At 41.3% G+C, this 19,004-nt stretch overlaps 1 protein-coding gene across 3 annotated transcripts in view; it reads left to right on the top strand.

Moving 5' to 3' along the window:
• Window positions 1–16,943, top strand: part of LOC124798185 (voltage-dependent calcium channel subunit alpha-2/delta-3) — a 792,806-nt gene extending 775,863 nt beyond the window's left edge. For all 3 annotated transcript variants that reach the window (XM_047261474.1, XM_047261473.1, XM_047261472.1), the window contains 3 exons: window positions 554–749; window positions 11,360–11,555; window positions 16,199–16,943. In XM_047261474.1, the coding sequence (XP_047117430.1) occupies window positions 554–749; window positions 11,360–11,555; window positions 16,199–16,294 (488 nt within the window). In that variant the 3' untranslated portion in view covers window positions 16,295–16,943. The remainder of the gene's footprint in view (window positions 1–553; window positions 750–11,359; window positions 11,556–16,198) is intronic.
• The last annotated feature ends 2,061 nt before the right edge of the window (window positions 16,944–19,004 follow it).

Genomic DNA, 19,004 nt, shown 5'->3' with positions numbered 1-19,004 from the left:
TGTAGTTTCCATAAAAATGCCATACACATGTTATATTTCATTCATTGTAGTCTCCATTGTGATCTCCAGCTACCACAGCCATGCCTTTGTGGACCCACTGGGAAAATTCCATATCCACTGGTCACTGCTTACCTGAGCCTGCTCTTCCTGGCTGCCACATTGGCAGTTAATGCTCCCTTTATCAACTCTCATTCCACGACCTGGTTACTCATAATGTTACAAGTTCCCTCCCCCAAATCCCCTCCAAAAGTACTTGCTTTTTCTTTATTTTTATATATAAGAGTTGTGACTTCTCATAATGATCCTCAGCCCAAACAATTTTGCTACTGGATAAGATCTACTGAAATTGATGAATGAATGAACACCCAGATGTTAATAAAAACAATATTTTGTGCCACTTATTCCCTTATATCTAATGAATCTTAGGATTTGCTTCCCACTTCATAGCCATGTAGAATATTATTAACGAAAGTTATTTTTATCATAACTTGATACCAAATCTATCATGCTGTGAAACAAATAACTGAACAGTTGTAATTAATCACAATTACAGATGAAGAGTATAGAGATGAAGATAATGAAGAGGAAAACATTGTGTCATCTGAAGGTGGGAAAACACCTGAAAAGCAGTATGAAAAGTGGACTATCAAACGAACACGTCCACAACCTTGCGACATGGAGGTGACATTATATAAACTAAATAGGTCGCTTCCACGAATTTCACATAGTATCACCAGTAAGTGTGCAAGGTGTGTTGGATACATTGGCAAGACAAAGCTCTTGGCCTATATTTTTCTGTTACCGGTATCTTTTTTGTTTTGTGTGCCTAAGGTATTTGACATTTGTGAAGGAAATTGATAAAGTATAGTACTAAAATATTAACAAAGTATATAAAAGTTGTCACTTACATCACAATTTGAAAATCCTTAATTCCCTGAAGGTTTACAGAGTTAAAAAAAATGGATGCTTTTCATCACACTTTTCAACAGAAAAAATTGATTGGACAAGCTTTTGAGTTGACTCATGTTATATGAATATCAACAATCTGACTGATTTCCAGTTTATGACACCAAAAAGTGAGAGATTAGTTTCTTAAAGAATGGTGGAAGGTGCTTCAGACAAATCAAATATTTGTTCACAGTCCTCACTATTGTAGCTCCCAACATACCTCCCAATGAAACAGTTACCACCTGTTGTTGCTTCAGCATGATAATTTAGCTCACCAGAAAAATAATGAAGTCTACTAACAGCATGTTAGTCAGCATATAATGAAACATGCTCAGTCCCCATCTTCTGTTTAGCTAGTACAGTGAATGTATAGTGCAGATGCGAATCTTCTGTTCTTCGTTGGCTGGGATGATCATCAGGCAACCATTGAAGGGCTTACTTCCATCACAGTTTTTTTCTCCAGTTTCATTCTGTAACGGAACTAGGCAACTTCAGTGGTTGTCTGATAAAAGTAATCATGCCCAATGTATCAATACTTGAAAGATAAGTGATGGTTTGTCAGGAATGAAAGTAAGTTAATGTTGCTGTGAAAGAGAATGAAGAGTTAATGCTGCTGGGAAATCAAATACTTACATTTAGGGTGTGCAGTAATATGTAGCAAGTACCAGATTGAGGCTGACAATAAGGTGCTGTCAGCACAGATTGTGGCTGACGATAAAATGCTGTCACAAATCACCCCACTCCCTTCTTGTTACAATGATGGCAGGAATGAGAAGACCGTATTATAAAAGAATTACAAGAACAATATAAAAACTGAGGTTTAAATTACAGAGTCTGTATTTTATTCATGAGATATCAAATATGGAAAATTTCAGAAATGGTTTTGCATCACTCTCATGACATACAGGTGGGAGGAAGAGAGGGGGGGGGGGGGGGAGTATGTTTGTGTATGTACAGTCACATGTGTCATTGGCGTAAATATAAGGCTACATTTTCAGTTAAATACAGGGCATTGAGTCTCCAGTCACGGCTTGTGAACACTGTTCAGTCGACAACTTGTGCCAAAGGGTTACTTGAAGTTTAAGAGATGTGTCCTTTATGCAAGAGGGGATTTAGCACAGGGTGTTTCAAGCTGAATTGGCGTACACCACAGAGATGTCATTTGAGCATTTGACCACTATTGTGAGACACAGACCACTGAAGATCTGCCTCATAGCTATTGCCCGCAGACAACAACATCAGCTGAAAAATGCTACCAACAGATTCTGTTACGTAGATATCCTGAGGTGAACACCACAGAATTGCAAACCACCTTTTTGAAAGCAACTGGGAGGGTTGTGTCTGTTCTGACAGTTCACAACCATCTCCACATGGCCACCTTAGGCATCTAGGCATCCATTACGAATAACAGTAGAACCCCTCCCCCTCCTTCTCCACCGGCACTGTGGAGCACAAAGGAAGTGGGATGTGGCCTGAATCAGTGACACTGGATTCTCTTCACCACTAGGGCAGGATTCGTCTGACATCTGATGATCAACATAGAAGAGTGTGGAGCTGGCCAGGTCCCAATATACATCTTGGGTAAAGTTCCTAAGGGCTGTGAAGTATTGGGACAGTCTCTCCAACCTGTTGTCCAGCCTTACAGTCAACATTTTGGTGAGAGGTTCATCTTTCAAGATGATAATGCATTAGCACATTGCCTCCAAGTTGTGAAAACTTTCCACCAGGAAACAAGAATCAACCAGAGAAGACACTTGCAATGTCTGCTGACTGGAAACTAACTTAGGAATGTTCAATTTTAGGAAACATCCTCACACAATGGATGATCTCATGAGGGCCACCACTGAAAAGTGGGATAGGCCTCAGCAGCAACATATTGACCACCTTGTGAATGCAATGCCGAGAAGGAACCAATCATGATACAGTGAACAAGGTGGGGCTATATGTAGAATTTTACCCAGTAGCAGATTTTGGTGTTTTTGATGTGCAACGACATATACATTTGAACAGAATGTCTTTATTTTGGTTATTGTTTTGTTTCTGTGTCACAGCTGAATTATTTTTTATGCTTATTTTTTTCATTCTCTGCTGCCCTTGAATCTAAGCCCATACCAGTTTGCAGATATGGTGTAATGTCGAACTTCTTGGAGTGTTTTTTAATATTACAGTGAGATAAAATGCCTGGCTGCACTTGACTGTCAGGAAGTGGATTCCCAACTAATATTGCTTGTATGTTCCTCCCTCTGAGAGTAAAGAGGACTACATGGGGAAGGTTGGAAAGGAGGGGCTCTTCAGAGAGATCTCAGGTTGAGAGGACCTTAATTTAATACCACTCTCACCTCCTGGCTACCTCTGCACAGGGAAATAAAGTAGTAACAATATCCACTTTTTCAGACCACAATAAGGTGGTCAATTCACTATTCACCTACCTTGAGCTCATGTATGATGATGGTATCCACAAAGTTCTAAGTAATTTAGAGAGGGGGGGGGGGGGGGGGGGGGTGGGGGAGAGAGAGAGAGAGAGAGAGAGAGAGAGAGAGAGAGAGAGAGAGAGAGAGAGAGAGAGAAGCTGTCATTATTTCCACTGGTGGATAACTTTCTAGAGACCTTACTTATAGAAGCATTTTGAGTATTCTATAACATAGGCTTTGAAAATCATCTCACTGTTATTTTGGAAATGTCCTGCCATCAAACAGTTCTTCCACCCGAGGAAAGAGGAAAGGTCACTGGGTGCCATGTCAGATGAATATGGGGGAAGAGGCAAAATTTGATAGCCCAAAGAAGCAGAATGTATGAATGTGTCCTATGCAGAATGGGCTTTGGTACGTAGTGGAGGGAAAGCATCCCCTGGCACAGCTTCCTGTGACACTTCATCTTCAAAGTGTTCTGTAACCACGTCAAGAGGTTACAGTATTGTGTCCCTGTGGCAATTTGCCTCTTATGAGCATAATCTGTTAGCCCCACAGCATGATGCCTGGTTCATCGCTTCTTTCGATGGTGGTGAATCTCTGGTGTCAGAAGACGCGGAAGTTGAATGTGCACCTGGATACCCACTAGGGCTCTCTGTGCTCTGGCAAGCCCGCACCACGAGCCTCGTCATGCGAGGGTGCCACTCTCTGTATCACGTGAAGTCCACACCCAATCGTGTTTCCACAGCCAGCTATTTAGGCGGCTATGAGGCACTAACCCCAGCAGTCTGATACTTTCCGTAGTTCTCATGAGCATCTCAGCCATACTGCGGTCCAGTTCTGTTTGTCATTGTTTGGATTGTTGCTGCGTGTTGTTGTCTCATTGTGTTTATCACCTCCGTCTTGCCGGTTTGCCATGTGTTGTGTCCTGGTCATTCGTAGTGTCTGTTGTCTGTTACGTGTTCATCTGTCCTGTCTGGTTGTTGTTAGGGATACCTCCAGCACCTCCCCTGCCTGGCAGCGTCGAGCCTCCATTCTCTACCGTGCACCGGTCACTCTCGCTGTAAACATTGGCAACAAGGTAAAAGGTTCAGTAACATAGAGGCTAAGTTAGTCTGTTTCCTGGAGCAACAGCAGCAGCCCATGCAGCAGCAGCAGTGCCAGTTAGATGTCTCCCAGCAATCCTTGCAGTTGCTGACGGACAAAGTCACAGCACGGGATGCCCTACTGCATGAGCTCCTGGGTGCCCCATTTTCTGATGTTTCCCCACATCTGCCACTGTTTCTGCCCATTAACATCTCTGTGGCTTCAAAGCCACCAGTCGCCCCTCATTGGCGGTCCATGGGTCACTTACATCTTGCCTGCAGTGCTTTTCCGCCCACTCTCGCGCAGACTGTCCATTGCTGGAAGACGCACATGCTCTGTCAAAAAGACAGCCATCTCCAATCTGTCTGTCGCAGCTGCTCAACCCATTTCTGCCCCTCACCCACGAGTATCGGGATACCATCCACACGTTGCAATCAGTCGTCCCACTGGACACCTCATTGACACAGAAGTTGTTCCTCATGCTCAACATTTTTAACGTGGACGTTTGTTTCCCAGTCGATATGGGGGCCACTGTTGCCTTGATCAAGCTGGCAACTTATATACACCTGGGTTCCCTGCAGCTGTCCCCTCCTCTCGGCGACAGGTTGCATATGGTGGCAGTTCTGTCACCCTCCGTGGGCAGTCTTCGGTCCAGGCCACCTATAAACACGTTCCCTGTCTCCTGACCCTACTGGTGGTGGACCACCCCTCGGCTTCAACATTTTTGGACCCTATGCTTTCACACTGTTTGGCTTTTTGATATCTGACAAAGTTAATGTCGTTCTCACTGCCATCCCATTCTAGGACCTTGACAATCCGTGCTCGGGCTATGCCTCTCGGCTTCAATCTGACTTAGGGTGTGCTTCGGACTTCCAGGCGCACATTGCTCTCTGGCCAGATGCTCAGCTGCGGTTCTTCCAGGCTCAGCCCATTCCGATGGCCTTACATCCAGCTGTCAAGCAAGAGCTTGATTGCCTGCAGGTTGCTGCATCATTGAGCCCATGAAAGCGAGTGTTTGGGTGACCCCATTAGTGGTGATCAGGAAACCCCAGTGGCTCCCTTCGCCTATGTGGGGATTTCAGAGTTACAATCGTGCACAGTCCCAAGCAGTCCCAGGTTGAAACTTATCCCATTCCCCAACAGGAAGACCTTCTCGCCAAACTTGTGCATGGCGAGTACTTCTCGAAGATCGACCTGGCAGAGGCTTAACACCAAATACCCTTAGATGAGGCATCCCAGAACATCGCTATTATCAACACAAATTTCATATTATATAGCTACAAGCTCCTTCCATTTGGTGTTTCCTTAGTGTCAGCCATTTTCCAGAGGTACCTGGAGCAGCTCACACGGCCTAACCCGGCTTGTGTCAATTATCTCAATGACATCTTGGTCACTGGCCGTACACGCACAAGCATTTGCAAAACCTCGGTACCTTATTTCACATGCTGCAGGCCGCAGGTCTACACTGTTTGCTGGAAAAAATGTAGTTTCTTTCAACTGGAAGTTGAATATGTGGGGCACTTGCTCAGTAAAGATGGCATTTGTCTGTCAGATCACAACATCATGGCCATCAACTCCCTTCCCCACGCCAGGATTTATCTGACCGCCAGGTTTTTTTGGGCAAGGTTAACTACTACTTAAAGTTTTTACCCCAGGCTACTGACATTGCACACCCTCTCAATCGCTAGGATCTCAAAGGGGTGCCTATCAACTGGACTCCTGCCCATGATCTAGCTTTTCTCCACTTCAAAACTATGCTGAAGTCCGCCCCTTGGCTGACTACCTTCTTTCCAGACTGCCCCTTGGCTGTGTCAGCTGATGCTTTGATCTATGTCTTGGGACAGTCCTGGCTCACAGGAATGAGGATGGCTATGGACAGCCCATTGTGTATGCATCAAAGACAATACCAAAGCACAGAGAACTATTCTCAGGTTGAGAAAGAGGCTCTGGCGATTGGGTTTGCCATTCAGAAGTTTCCCATCTACTTGTCTGGGATGAAGTTCACTCTCCTCACTGATCACAAGCCTTTAGTTACTCTATTTGGCCCACAAACACTCCTTCCAGAGTGAACTGCTCAGTGTCTCCAGTTCTTACGCAATTACTCTTACGTTATCCAATACAAGCCCACCTCTCAACACTCCAATGCAGATGCCTTGTCACATCTCCCCTTGCACCCTGATCCCCTGCATCCCATGCTTGCTATGCCACAGACACTGGGGGATGTCCCTTATGAAGACATTGGCTTGCCGGCATGTGTATTGGCCCGGCATTGATGGTAACTTCGAACGCTTGGTCCGTGGGTGCATGGTGTGTTTGCCTGCCCTTCACAATCATTTGCACCCTGGCCCATGCCTCGCTGGCCCTGGGACCACATGCATCTTGATTTGCGGGCCTGTTCTTGGGATCAATGTTGTTACTCATTGTGGGTGCATACTCCAGATACCTGTCTGTGGTGCACATGGCATCCACCATGACTGATGCTACATTCATGACCTTGGCTCAGGTTCTTGCCATCGAAGGCCTGTCTCGTACCTTGGTCTCTGATAATGGGCCCCAATTCATCGCAGCATCCTACCACAAATTCTGTGAGGCCAATGGTATCAAATACATTCACACCCTCCGTTCCATCCGTCCTCCCGTGGCACAGCAGAACATCTGGTCAGGAGGTTTAAACAACAGCTGACAAAATTGGTCAAATCCTTTGCCACCACATTGGGCCCTCACCTTATTCCTGAGCACTTATTGCACCACTCCAATCGATGGCCATAGTCTGTCTGAACTCCTCCATGGGCGGCAACCACAGACCCTGCTTTATCTGCTGATGCCATCACCTTCTGAGCCCCGCTTTCAACCCTCTCAGCACTACACCTTGGGCACAGCTGTGTGGGCCCATGCATATGGGGGCAAGGCTTCTTGGACTCCCACCACAGTAGTCACGCCCCTTGGACTGCGTATCACGTTGATAGAGACGCAGAAAGGGCTCGAAACACTGTCACCATAAGCAACTCCAACCTGGTACCTCTCCTTGGCACCTCACATCCACCAACTCCCCACCTCCTTCTAGTGTGCCCACGGCCCTCGAGTTGGCCCCACTGTTGATGGCTGCCGGCTCCCCACAGGCACACTGGCACTCCTTCCTGCATCCACAAGAATTGGAGGTGCCATGTGTTGCCCTGCCCTCCAGTGATGTTTTGATGGATTCCATGGCCTGTCCTCCCAACCGCTGGTAGTAGAGGAGACAGGGTCTCCCTCCGTTCCCTCCTTCCACCCACCACGGCACCGTCTGGGGCATTCCACCCCCTACACACAGGTTTCAGGAGGGAGGGATCTGATGTTGGAAGTTGAATGCGTGCCAGAGGGTGTAGCAGTTCACCTGGGAGTTCTTTTTTCTTCGTTTATTGCCCTCGGTGTCGACGTACTGTGTTGGTACACTGGCTGAAAAACAGGTTGTGGAAGTACAACACAGACTACTTTAAATAATTTAGCCGACAGATGCACAGTTGTGTTTCACAGTCTTTTACTTTCACTGTTCACCCCCCCCCCCCCCCCCCAATATTACACAGTTATATAGCCAGTGCACTGTTGTTTAATTTTCGATAAGCCTCATTAATAGTTTTCAAGCAAACCTCCACATAATGCTACAATAGTTTACTATTGAACATCTATGAGCATTAAAAACCTAACCACAAAGTTCACAGTTCTTGAAGAATAGAAAGGTATGTATGGAGTAGCCATTGTTGTTTTAACACACGGCCTAATTGTGTAACACTTATTTCACAGTTAAGTTGATGCATTCTTGTTGTTCTAACCAACATAGGTTTCTCGTCTGAAACTCGGCCATGGACTGACTGTCTCCGGACCAAAAATCGGACCCTTATATATTCTCACAATAATAGGCCTGTCTCGAGACAAAAAATTGGACCCTTATATAGTCTCACAATAATAGGTGCTGAAACTACACATTGTTCGAAGTTAGAAATTACAATTAAATCTTAACTCATTAAATTAACTGAATACATCAAAAATTGGATCTTTTTAACAGTTTCCTCTGTTCCAAGGTTTAGGCAAATTAACAGATATCATTACACAAACAATACTTTTGACAAAACTGGAAATTACTTTGAATTAATTAAGGACTGGCTTTGCTAAAATGTTTTCCAATAGAGCCAAATAAATACTTTAAGAATACTAGCATTTTGTCTTCCAAATGTTTACAATTGTTATGGAATTTATATTTGTTTATATGTCAACAATAGAGTTTAAGTTACGAAACAATTACTGATTTCCCACTACATGGAAAGATACTAAATAGGAATAGTCTAAATAAATTAGAAAATCAATTACATACCTAAAACTAAGCACAAAAGTAGATGTTGTGTTATATTCCTTAAAACTAAGGACCAACCTTTCTCTTTCATGGAAATGTAGATTACACTTGCGTATGTTCATGATAATTACTTAAAAGTGAAAAAAACTAGTTTAAGGAGGCAGATGGCAAAACAAGAGGGGGACGTAAAATTATCCCAGCTTGCTTCGTCACAAGGGTATGGACCTGGATACCCACTAGGGGTCCCTGTACTCTGGTGTGCCTGCACCACAAGCTTCCCTGTGCGAGTGCGCCACTCTCTGTACCACATGAAGTCTGTGGCCAATCGCATTTCCCACCGCCAAGTATGTGGGCGGCTGTGTGGCGCTACCCTAGCAGTCTGGTACTTTCTGTAGTTCTTGTGAGCATCTCGGCTGTACTATGTTCTAGTTCCATGTGTCATTGTTTGGATTGTTGCTGCAACATTGTTGTCTCGTCATGTTTATCACCTCCATCTTGCCGACTTGCCTTGTGTTGTGTCCTGGTCGAGCATGGTGTCTGTCATCTGCTACTTGTTCATCTGACCTATCTGGTCATTGTTAATGATACCACCAGTGGCTGCCCCGCCTGGTAGCTCTGACTCTCCATTCTCCACCATGCACCACTTGCCGGTTGCTCTCAACTATAACAGAATCAACATGTTTTCTTTGTTTGTTTTGCTCTTTTGTCTTATAGTCATAGTGATGTACCCAAGGTAATCAGGCAGCTAAAGAATTAATCTGGGTTGACCTGTCACAGATGCAAATTTTCCTTTGCTGCCTCAGTTGGCATTCGTTTTGAATGTGGGTTAGCAGTCATGAAACCCTTTGTCATGTTTCAAATGTTGTACTAGATGTCGTAAACTAATCCTTACCTGATTTTTCCATTGCCCCATTATCACCTCCATTGTGATATGGCAGTCTTTGAGCACTAGGAGCTACACTTCAATTGTGATTCCTGGTTCTTTGTGGAGCATGATGTGCCACTTAGTGCTTTGTCATTCAGATTTGTTTGACCTCACTGGAAGTGTCTGTACTGCCTGATCACTGTGTCATATGATGGTGTATTATTGCTTTACAATTCACCAACTCAGCAAGAATTGCTGCTGCATTGTTTCCCTTCAAGTGCAAAAAACAAATTGCCACACAACACTCCACTTTATCTATGGCTGCATAATTTTGCACTGGCTCATCTAGCGGCTGTACTGCCGCATGGATATTTCAATGTGTGCCAAGACTGTACACATGTATCTGCAAACAAGCAAAGAGTTTATTAAGTAACTTTCTATTTTTTGAGATAGTAAATAAAGTTCTGTGACTGTCCGTAATACTTAGGGACCAGCTTGATACAGCAGATGGATCTCTCTGAAGATAGGGTGTGATGACACAGCTCTCCTTTCTGATCTTCCCCAATCTATACCTCTTTCCTTCCTGAGGGATGAATGTACAAGTTCTGAAATCTAGATATAATTTCTTCTACTTCTAAGTGTGCCAATCTGCAGTATTTGGGATTTTATCTCCTGAAGTTATAGAATGTCTAGACATTCTGTCTTTTTGCATGTTAACAGTTCCATCAATTGAATTTTCCTGTTATTACAAGTAATATAATGTAATGCAATCAAATAGATAAAAAATCTGTTTCCCAAGGAGGAGCAAGACAATACACATGTAAAAGGTATTAAAGATCACAAGCTTTCAGAGCGAACAGATCCTCCTTCTGGCCGAAGGGTTGAAGAGGAAGGAAGAAGAATGAAGGAAAATGACTTGTGAGGTTTGGGAAAAGGGGTAGAGTTCAGAAAAGATGCCCAGAACCCTGGGTCAGGGGAGACTTACTGTGTGATAAGTCTCCTCTGATACCAGGTTCTGGGCAACTTTATCCGATGGTAAATCTCCCTTGACATGGGGCTCTGGGCAAATTTCTGAACTCTATCCCTTCCCCTAAGCCTCACCAGTCCTTTTCCCTATCCCCCCATCCTTTCCCTTAAACATTTTTGAAATAATTTAATACATTTATACAACAATACAATATATTTAAACAACTTAAAATCCAGGCTGGATTAATGACAGTATTGTGAAAAGGGCCAAAAGGCCTTTTTCTAAAGTAGACAACACACACAGATTCACATGAACACTACTCACATACACATGACCACTGTCTCTGGCTGCTGAGCCCTAAATGAGTTATGCTTGTGTGAATCTGTGTGTGTTTCCTACTTTAGAAGGCCTCAGTGGCCTGAGACAGTGATCATGTATATGTGAGTTGTGCATGTGTGAATGTGTGTGTGCTTTTCCTACTTTAGGTGAAGGCCTTTTGGCCAAAAGCGTCAATGTGTAACAATCTTATTGTTGTGTCTATCTGCAGCTTGATTTCTCCTCTCTATATGTTTATTTTTGTTTGTTTTTTGAAGTGTTATCATATGAGATTTGTACACTGTCCTCACTGTGCTTAAGCAGAACTAATATATTTTGTGCTGAAAAGCTGTTTTATTTACTTGTGTGTGTTAAACTGACAAGAAAGTAATAGTTAAGGACAAAATTATGAAGATAAGAACTGTGAGATGCTTCCTTTGCAGACCTTTTGATATCCAAGAAGTTCAGTTGAGTAATCTGGTGCTGGTGGTTGTGAACTCACTATGCGTAACAGACGACAGTACTCGTATCAGTACAATGCCAGTGGAGGTATCATACAATACGACGCTAGCATGCTACAAAGAGTGGCACGCACTGCACAGGCGGAGGCCTCCTTTTTGCATAAACAACCATACGCAGGTGGGTGCAGGGCAATAGAACACACAAAGAGAAAAAAGAAACACAAGGGATTCTGATTTTTTCATTTCTATTTTCCCAATTGTTACAAGTATTCCTCCACCAACACAGTTAATGTTTACTTTTCCCCCCTCTGCATTTCAGTCCCTCTTTTTCTACCCTTGTGTATTTTTTTATCTTTGATTAGATTAGATATATTATTCATTTTTTATTGTATTGTATATTTATTGGTCCTTCAGCTCATACAGGCTGCATAAAGCACAATATGTTGCAGTAGACATCATAACAGGTGACATTGTGATGGGTTACTGTATGTAAAATTCTGTGATGATTACATTTAAAAGTTCATTGCTTCACATAGCAGGTATTCACCAGAGAGAAAATACTAATTAAAGAGTTCTGAAAACATGTAGCAGACAGATATTTAAAGAGAAACAGCTAATGACTATTGGAACTCTGCAGACAGTATCAATATCACATTATTCAGGTACGTTGCAGAGTCTAAGATCTACAAACATAATAGTCATATTCAGTTATCCATTTACTCACAGTTGCATATGGAACATAAATTGATAAAGTGACTGAGACGTATGGTCCTTGTTGTTCACACATACTGCCATTTTTCATGACAGAACAAATTATAAGAATCCATGAATGCTGTAAAAGCAATGCTTTATTAGAAGTGGCAGCTGACTGTATAATTTTATTTCCATATATTTAAATCCTTTGTTGTACAGTTTCATTGATAGGGGAACCAGCATTAGTGATCTGTCTAGTTTGCGAAAGTTTTTCGTTGTGAAATAAGTAGTTCCATTGTGTATTGCCATGGGAGAGGTAATACACCTAAGTTTCTTAAACAGTGTTGTACACATTTCTTTTAGGCTGTTTCAACAGTACTGTTCTGACAGTTTTCTGTGAGAGTTTAAACAATTACACTGACTCTACACTTTGGCCCCCAAAAGTGATTCCTTAACTAATGAAACTATATCCATAGTGAGAAGATACTTGAGGGTATGGAACATACCAGGCAAACAGAAGTGCATAATACCTACATGTTTATGCAGGAAAAATAGTTCCAACTTTATGCAGACCTATTTGTTATAAAACTGCTCTCTAATATTCAGCTTGTTGATTTGTAACTTAGCATTTTCCTTCAGTTTATTGTGTCTTTCTACAAATGAATTAATGATTTCATCTTCCAATAATTTTGTGATGTGAAGATGAGTCAGTGTGTGCATCTTAACTTTCAAAAATTCAGATGGTGCTTTTTCAATACTTTTGTGGTATGTTGAATTCATGGCAAGTTGAACTATGGTACCACCTTATACCATTCATTAGGGTTATCAATACTAAACTTATACACAATTATAGCCAAAGTAAAACTGATCCTCTCAGTATGTCCATTGTCTTTATGGAGCACTGTTGTTATTGAAATGTGTTCATTTCCTTCTGTAACGGAGTACTTGGAAAGTAAAGCAAGTCTCTCTATCAATAATTACTTTGAGACTGGATCCCAAAATTTAGTTTTCTTTAGTTCCGTCTTACTAATTGCTTCTACTGAAGAATATGCAAGAGGAGTAAAGATAGTGCCGGTAGGTAAGTGCATCGCTGCAAACAGTCTCAGTAGAAAAGCAATTTTATAATAACTCGTCATGTAAAAAACGTGTGATGAAGGGCATCCTGTGTGTAAAATGCAACTTCTGGTTACATGAGAGGTGTGCGAACATAAACCTGGAGTTCATACATGACAGTAATTGTTGGACCTGTTGTGATTGTGTGCATGATGAATGCGAAGTGGTACACACAAAAAACAAAATCATACAATTATTAAATAGTGATACTGAAACCCTCAAGAAAGAAATAGTGTTCCTCAAACAAGAGAACAAAAAAGTCTTAAGTGAAAAAAGTTCGTGATATAGTGAAAACAGTGAAACAGTGGCGGAAAATAGCCACAAAAACAGTTGTATTGAAATTGTTAAATGTGATTTGCAAACCAAAAAAAGTCTTATTTATGACAAAACAAACATAATATCAACTCAGAATATGTTGAAATTACAAATAAATTTATGTGGACTACAGGAAAGTCCAAAAACAGAACATGAAACTGTCACGAAATTGGAAAAACTAAAAGAGAGTACTAGAAACAGTGCACCAATTACTCAAATAAGTTTTCAGCACTAGACTCAGCCAGCAAAACAACAAATAGTGTAAGTGAAAGTAAATATAACGAATCCTCTGATAAAGGCCAAAATAGAAAAATTCTAACACCTGGAAGCACAAAAAAGTTAGTACTGTATGCGGACAGCCTCTTTGTACTGTTAAAGATGATGTCAGTCTCCCAAAAGTTGGGTATGTATCATAGAGCATGTGAATGTAGCATGTATTATGTGGGGTAGACTATCAGAACAGTCGAGAATGCCAGGAACATTAGCAACAACCAAAAACAACCAAGCAAATCAGCTGTTGCCGAGCACTGCCTGGAAGATAATCATGAAATGAAATACAATGAGGCTGGTAATATCATGCAAACACCAAGTTTCTCGGACAGCGTTATTAAGGATTATATCAAAATAAGATGTCAGAAAACCTAATAAACAAGGATGGTGGTTTCAGTTTATATAACACTTGGGATCTGGCTGTCCATTTATTAAAATCTCATCACTACCACATCCACCAGAGTTTGAAAACACTGAGAGAATTTGCATTTCATAGAATATCACTGAGAGCTCAGAGAAATGAAAGAGCATCAATGGAAACAGTGGATGTCAGGAACTGAACTTCGCCATAAATACCAACAATATCTTACATTCTGGTTGGAACCCAGGCAGCAAGTACACATAACAGCAGAACAATCACACTGAGGAAACTTGAGAGAGGACAACTTCATCAGACTTAGAAAACTCACACATATTCACTCAAGCATAAGTCACTTACATAGCCTCTGTTGTCTCCAGGTACTTAGCCTGGACTGCAATTGTATGTGAGGGAAGCAGCACTTGGGAGTAGTAGGGCTACAGGAGAAACGGGGAGGGGGAGTGATAGCAGGGTAGGGAACGGTGAGGATACGAGTGCCGCATGTAGTAATGTGCATGTAAGATGTGGGATGTGACTGCTATAATTACAGCATCTGGAAGCTGAGCTGATGGGGATGGGAGGGAAGTGGTGGGACGGGGCAGGGGGAATGACAATTCAGGTGCACTGGCAAGATGAAAGTGTAGGTAGCCAAGGAAGGGGACATCCAAGTGGAGACCATGTCATAACAAAGGCTGAGACAGAGGGGGTTACGAGAATGAAAGATTTGTTGCAGGGAGAGTTCACATGTACCCTATTCAGAATAGCTGGCGGTGTTGGGAAGAATACAGATGGCACAGACTGTGAAGGCGCATTAAACTCAGACACATCATGTTGGGCAGCATGCATAACAACTGGGTGGTGGGTAGTCCAACAGTCTCTTGACCACACTTTGGTGGTAGCTATTCATGTGAACAGACAGTATGTTAGCTGTCATGCCCACAGAATGTAGCACAGTGGTTGCAGCTAAATTGGTGAATCACATAGCTGCTTTAATAGATGGCCCTGGCTTTGATGGGGTGAGGGATGCCTGGACTGGAGTGGGTGGTGGTAGTGGGAGAAAGTATGCAAAAAGTCTTCCATAAAGTTCTGCTGCAGGGTTTTGAACCATGAGGCAATGTGTTGGGAGCAGAGGTGGAATAGGGATTGACAAGGGTATCAAATAGCTCGGGTGGGTGATGAAATACCTCTGTGGGAGGGGTAGGAAGGGTATTTCTCATTTCAGGGGACAATGAAAGGTGACAAAACTGTGGTGAAAAATATGATTCAGTTGCTCCAGTCCTGAGTGGTACTGAGTCAGAAGAATGGTGTTCCTTTGTAGCCAGACAATGAGGTTTGTGGTATAATAATGATATCTTATGGCTCAATGGCTAGTGCAAGTCTTTCAGATTGACACTTCCTGGGCAACTTGCTTGTCCCTGAGCTGTGGTGCCTGGAGTTCCCAGCCAGTCACCTGTCAAAACTATAACTGTATCCAGTACTGCTTAACTTCAGTGACAGGGCAAGAACTGGTGTATTGAATATGATAGTACGTGACTGTTGGGACAAGGCATGGAAGATATGTTTCTGGACAAGAAGGGGAGGGTAAATTTGGTCTATGAAGGCCTCAGTACAGTATTTGGCATGTTTGGAGGGGTACTCTTCCACAACCATGGGTGCCTAAGCTGTTTGGAAGTGTCTTCTTGGTGTGGAATGTGTGTCAGATGTCCATGTGGATGTCTTGGTGGTGGTGACTACTTTTGATGTGGCTGGAGGTAATGATGTAGCCAGGTCGATATTGAAGAAAGTGGCTCTCTATGCTGAGGGGTGCCATAGAACCTCTTGTGGTAAGCTCCTTAAATAGTTACACAATAAATTTTCTCTCTGTAAAATTTGTTATCGATAACTAATCACAAATTAAAAACAACACTGTCGTTCATAAATATAATTCTAGGAGGCGAAATGACTTAACACTATCCATCATTCAGCATTAGTGCAGTCCAGAACGGAGTTAGTCATAGAAATTTTTGAATGCTTACGCAATAATGTGCAGTATTTTCACAGCAAATAATGAGCCTGCCTTACCATTGTTTCAGGAGAAAGAAGTTGAACTGTGTGGAGATGCAAGCCACCTTTGGGTTTCGTATGTGATGCTTGCTTTAAGCTGGGCAGTTGCTGGCTTTATCTCGTAATATGGGAAATAACAGAGAAGTAACTTATTGTCTGTGATATTTTGACTGGTGCAGAATCTCCAGTATGTATTTCAATGCTACACTCAGCATTTTACATGTTCAGGAGCTCAATGTATACATAAATATTTCACATTTAACTTGCATCTATACTATTTCTGATGCATTATTAGTACTAAATTTAATACCAAAATTTATTTATGTTGCAAATGTATCTTCCGAACTGTTAACACTTAATTATGTTATTGGCTATATTTTGTTATGTGAACAATTGATTGAATTTGTGGTGAGAATTTTTATATCAGTTTTTGAAATGTAACTATTTATGAAATAAAACATGTAATATATCTTGTTGTCATGTGTACAAGCACAGAAAATATACTCAACTTTGTAATTTGAACATGAGGGTGTTCAAAAACAGTGCAAGACTACAAATATTTTTCTCAGATAAATCATTTTTCAAAACTGACACGCAGTAATGGTGTGGTGCCAGGTGAAGATTATTGAAACTACTTGACTTGTACTGTTGCTTTCCCTCACTTTTTATGATGTGATGTAAAATTGTGGTTGCCAATGGTCCATAGACAGAAAATATTTGACTGTCATTCATGAACCTCCAGATTACTGTTCTTATCATGTCAACAGCCAGTAATTTTAGGCTATTCAATAAATCTAAAAATACTTTTTCTTTCTTTTTATTTTGAATTGATATAGACACTCTCTTTAAAACATGTATTTAATATTTTGATTAATTGTATGATACTGTAAAACTGAAGATAACTTCTGAACTATCTGTTTGAAGCATGGAAATTAGTGCATCATTTGGTGGCTGTCTGATATATCAGTTAACATCAGTTGTATATAAAGAGATGTATACAACATTTATCTATCAGGTAATGGCATGATAATAAAGTGATATAAATTTGCTTTCCAGTTTGCTGAAAATGTAGATTTGTTGATTATCAGGAAGCCAACAAGTAACTGCTGAACTGTAAAAAAAAAATCACCACTTGAGCAGTAGCTTTCAACACCAAGCTACAATTATGTCTTTCAGTCCACAGACACTGGGTTTGACAGATAATAGTATTTAAAGAAGAATGTGTTACAAGGGAGGAAACAACATTGCACATGAAAATTTGTTACGTTCTTTAAAAACTGTTGATGTATATGAGAAGTTTATAGTAGTATTTGCAAAGACTGAAAGTAGCAAAAGTCTTTGACGCTTCATTTTTGAATGTCTGCTACATTGCTTCTAATGCCACTTGTTTGACAAATGTCTTCCACCATGTCAGTTGAGATACACTACCTGTTTATTGTTTTGTACCCCCACCTTGCCTAGAGGAAAATAAATACATACTGTTGGCTTTTCTTTTGCAGCTTGGCTTATATATTGTTTTCCAGTTTACATATTCTCAGTCGAAAGCCAAGGGGGTTCATCTTCAAGCACAGTGCTGTGAAAATCAATATACATCTGCAATGTACATCAACTGTTGAAACACATGATAAAACCACTCATCGATCCATACATCAACTAACCCTGAAATTCTTATCAGCTGACATCCCCATTATCTCCCCCCATTACATCTTGTAAACACACATTACTGTTTTATTGATTTAAAATTATTCTTAATCATTTGAGCTCTAAAAGTATTATCCTTTCAAATTCACCAGTGTCTATAATGTAATTGTTTTGGGCGTCCTTTCTGCATCTCTTGTATATAATACTCGCACAGCGAATGGCCACATCCTAAAAATACTGTGCAGAATAAGAGCTGTAGGGAAGACACTGATAACTGCAGGCAAAAACTTACAATATAGTAATAAGACTTTCAGAATTATGCACAGACAGATCTCAAAATATTTGGAAAATCTTCAGATAATTACGATGTGCAATTTCCTAAGTTTCTTTTGCCATCCTATTTAAGTACAGCAATCTCTCATATTGCATGTTTTCTGTTGTGACAAGTACATCCTGTGCCACATTTCCACCTTTGCTTTCTCTTTTACATTCTAAAAATTCTGAAATTCAGAATTTATAATAGCTGTGTGCTACTAATGAATGTCTATCAGTAGCTAGTTCCACCAAGTACAAAGTAGATTTTCTCATTTTACATTCATGAATATACTTCAATTATGGTTTTCAGTTTAAATTTTTACTTGTATCACTCTGAAGACTATAACAGATGATTACCAGTAAAGGTAGAAGGAGACAGTATGGCTGAACAGTTCTTATCTTCAGAAGACTAAATTTCAAGTGCTGGCAATAAGCAAAAAAAGTGGGATAGGTTGGCGGAGGTTGGAAGGAAGAGTAGGCCACTCAGACCTCAAGTTTAGAGGGAACAATTTTGTCTCCCCTCGTCCTCAGAACAGGTGGGTTCCCTCTCAGCCTAGGGCTTGAGTGAGCTGCCCCTCCTTTCCAACTTCCCCAACATATCTGTCTTTTGTCTCTGATGAAGGAACTGATAGTTCTGAAAGCGAGGTATGATATTTCTTCCTCTAAAAGTGTCTGTTGGCAGTACTTAGAATCTGGCCTCGTGAAGGGAAGTATTGTCCAATCACTCTGTCTGCTTGTGATTTTATGGTTTTCTTAAATGAAATTTCCTTTGGAAGATTATCATTACTAATTTCTGAAACATTTTCAAATCCTTCTCCTTTCACCAAATCAATACTGGAAAAGAGCCTCAATGAATGATTTTGTTCTACTTGAAATTAG

This window comes from Schistocerca piceifrons, chromosome 5 (assembly GCF_021461385.2).
Source record: "Schistocerca piceifrons isolate TAMUIC-IGC-003096 chromosome 5, iqSchPice1.1, whole genome shotgun sequence".
NCBI classification, from domain to species: domain Eukaryota; kingdom Metazoa; phylum Arthropoda; class Insecta; order Orthoptera; family Acrididae; genus Schistocerca; species Schistocerca piceifrons.
The sequence above is the reverse complement of the archived record's forward strand: the minus strand, read 5'-3'. Positions and strand labels throughout refer to the sequence as shown.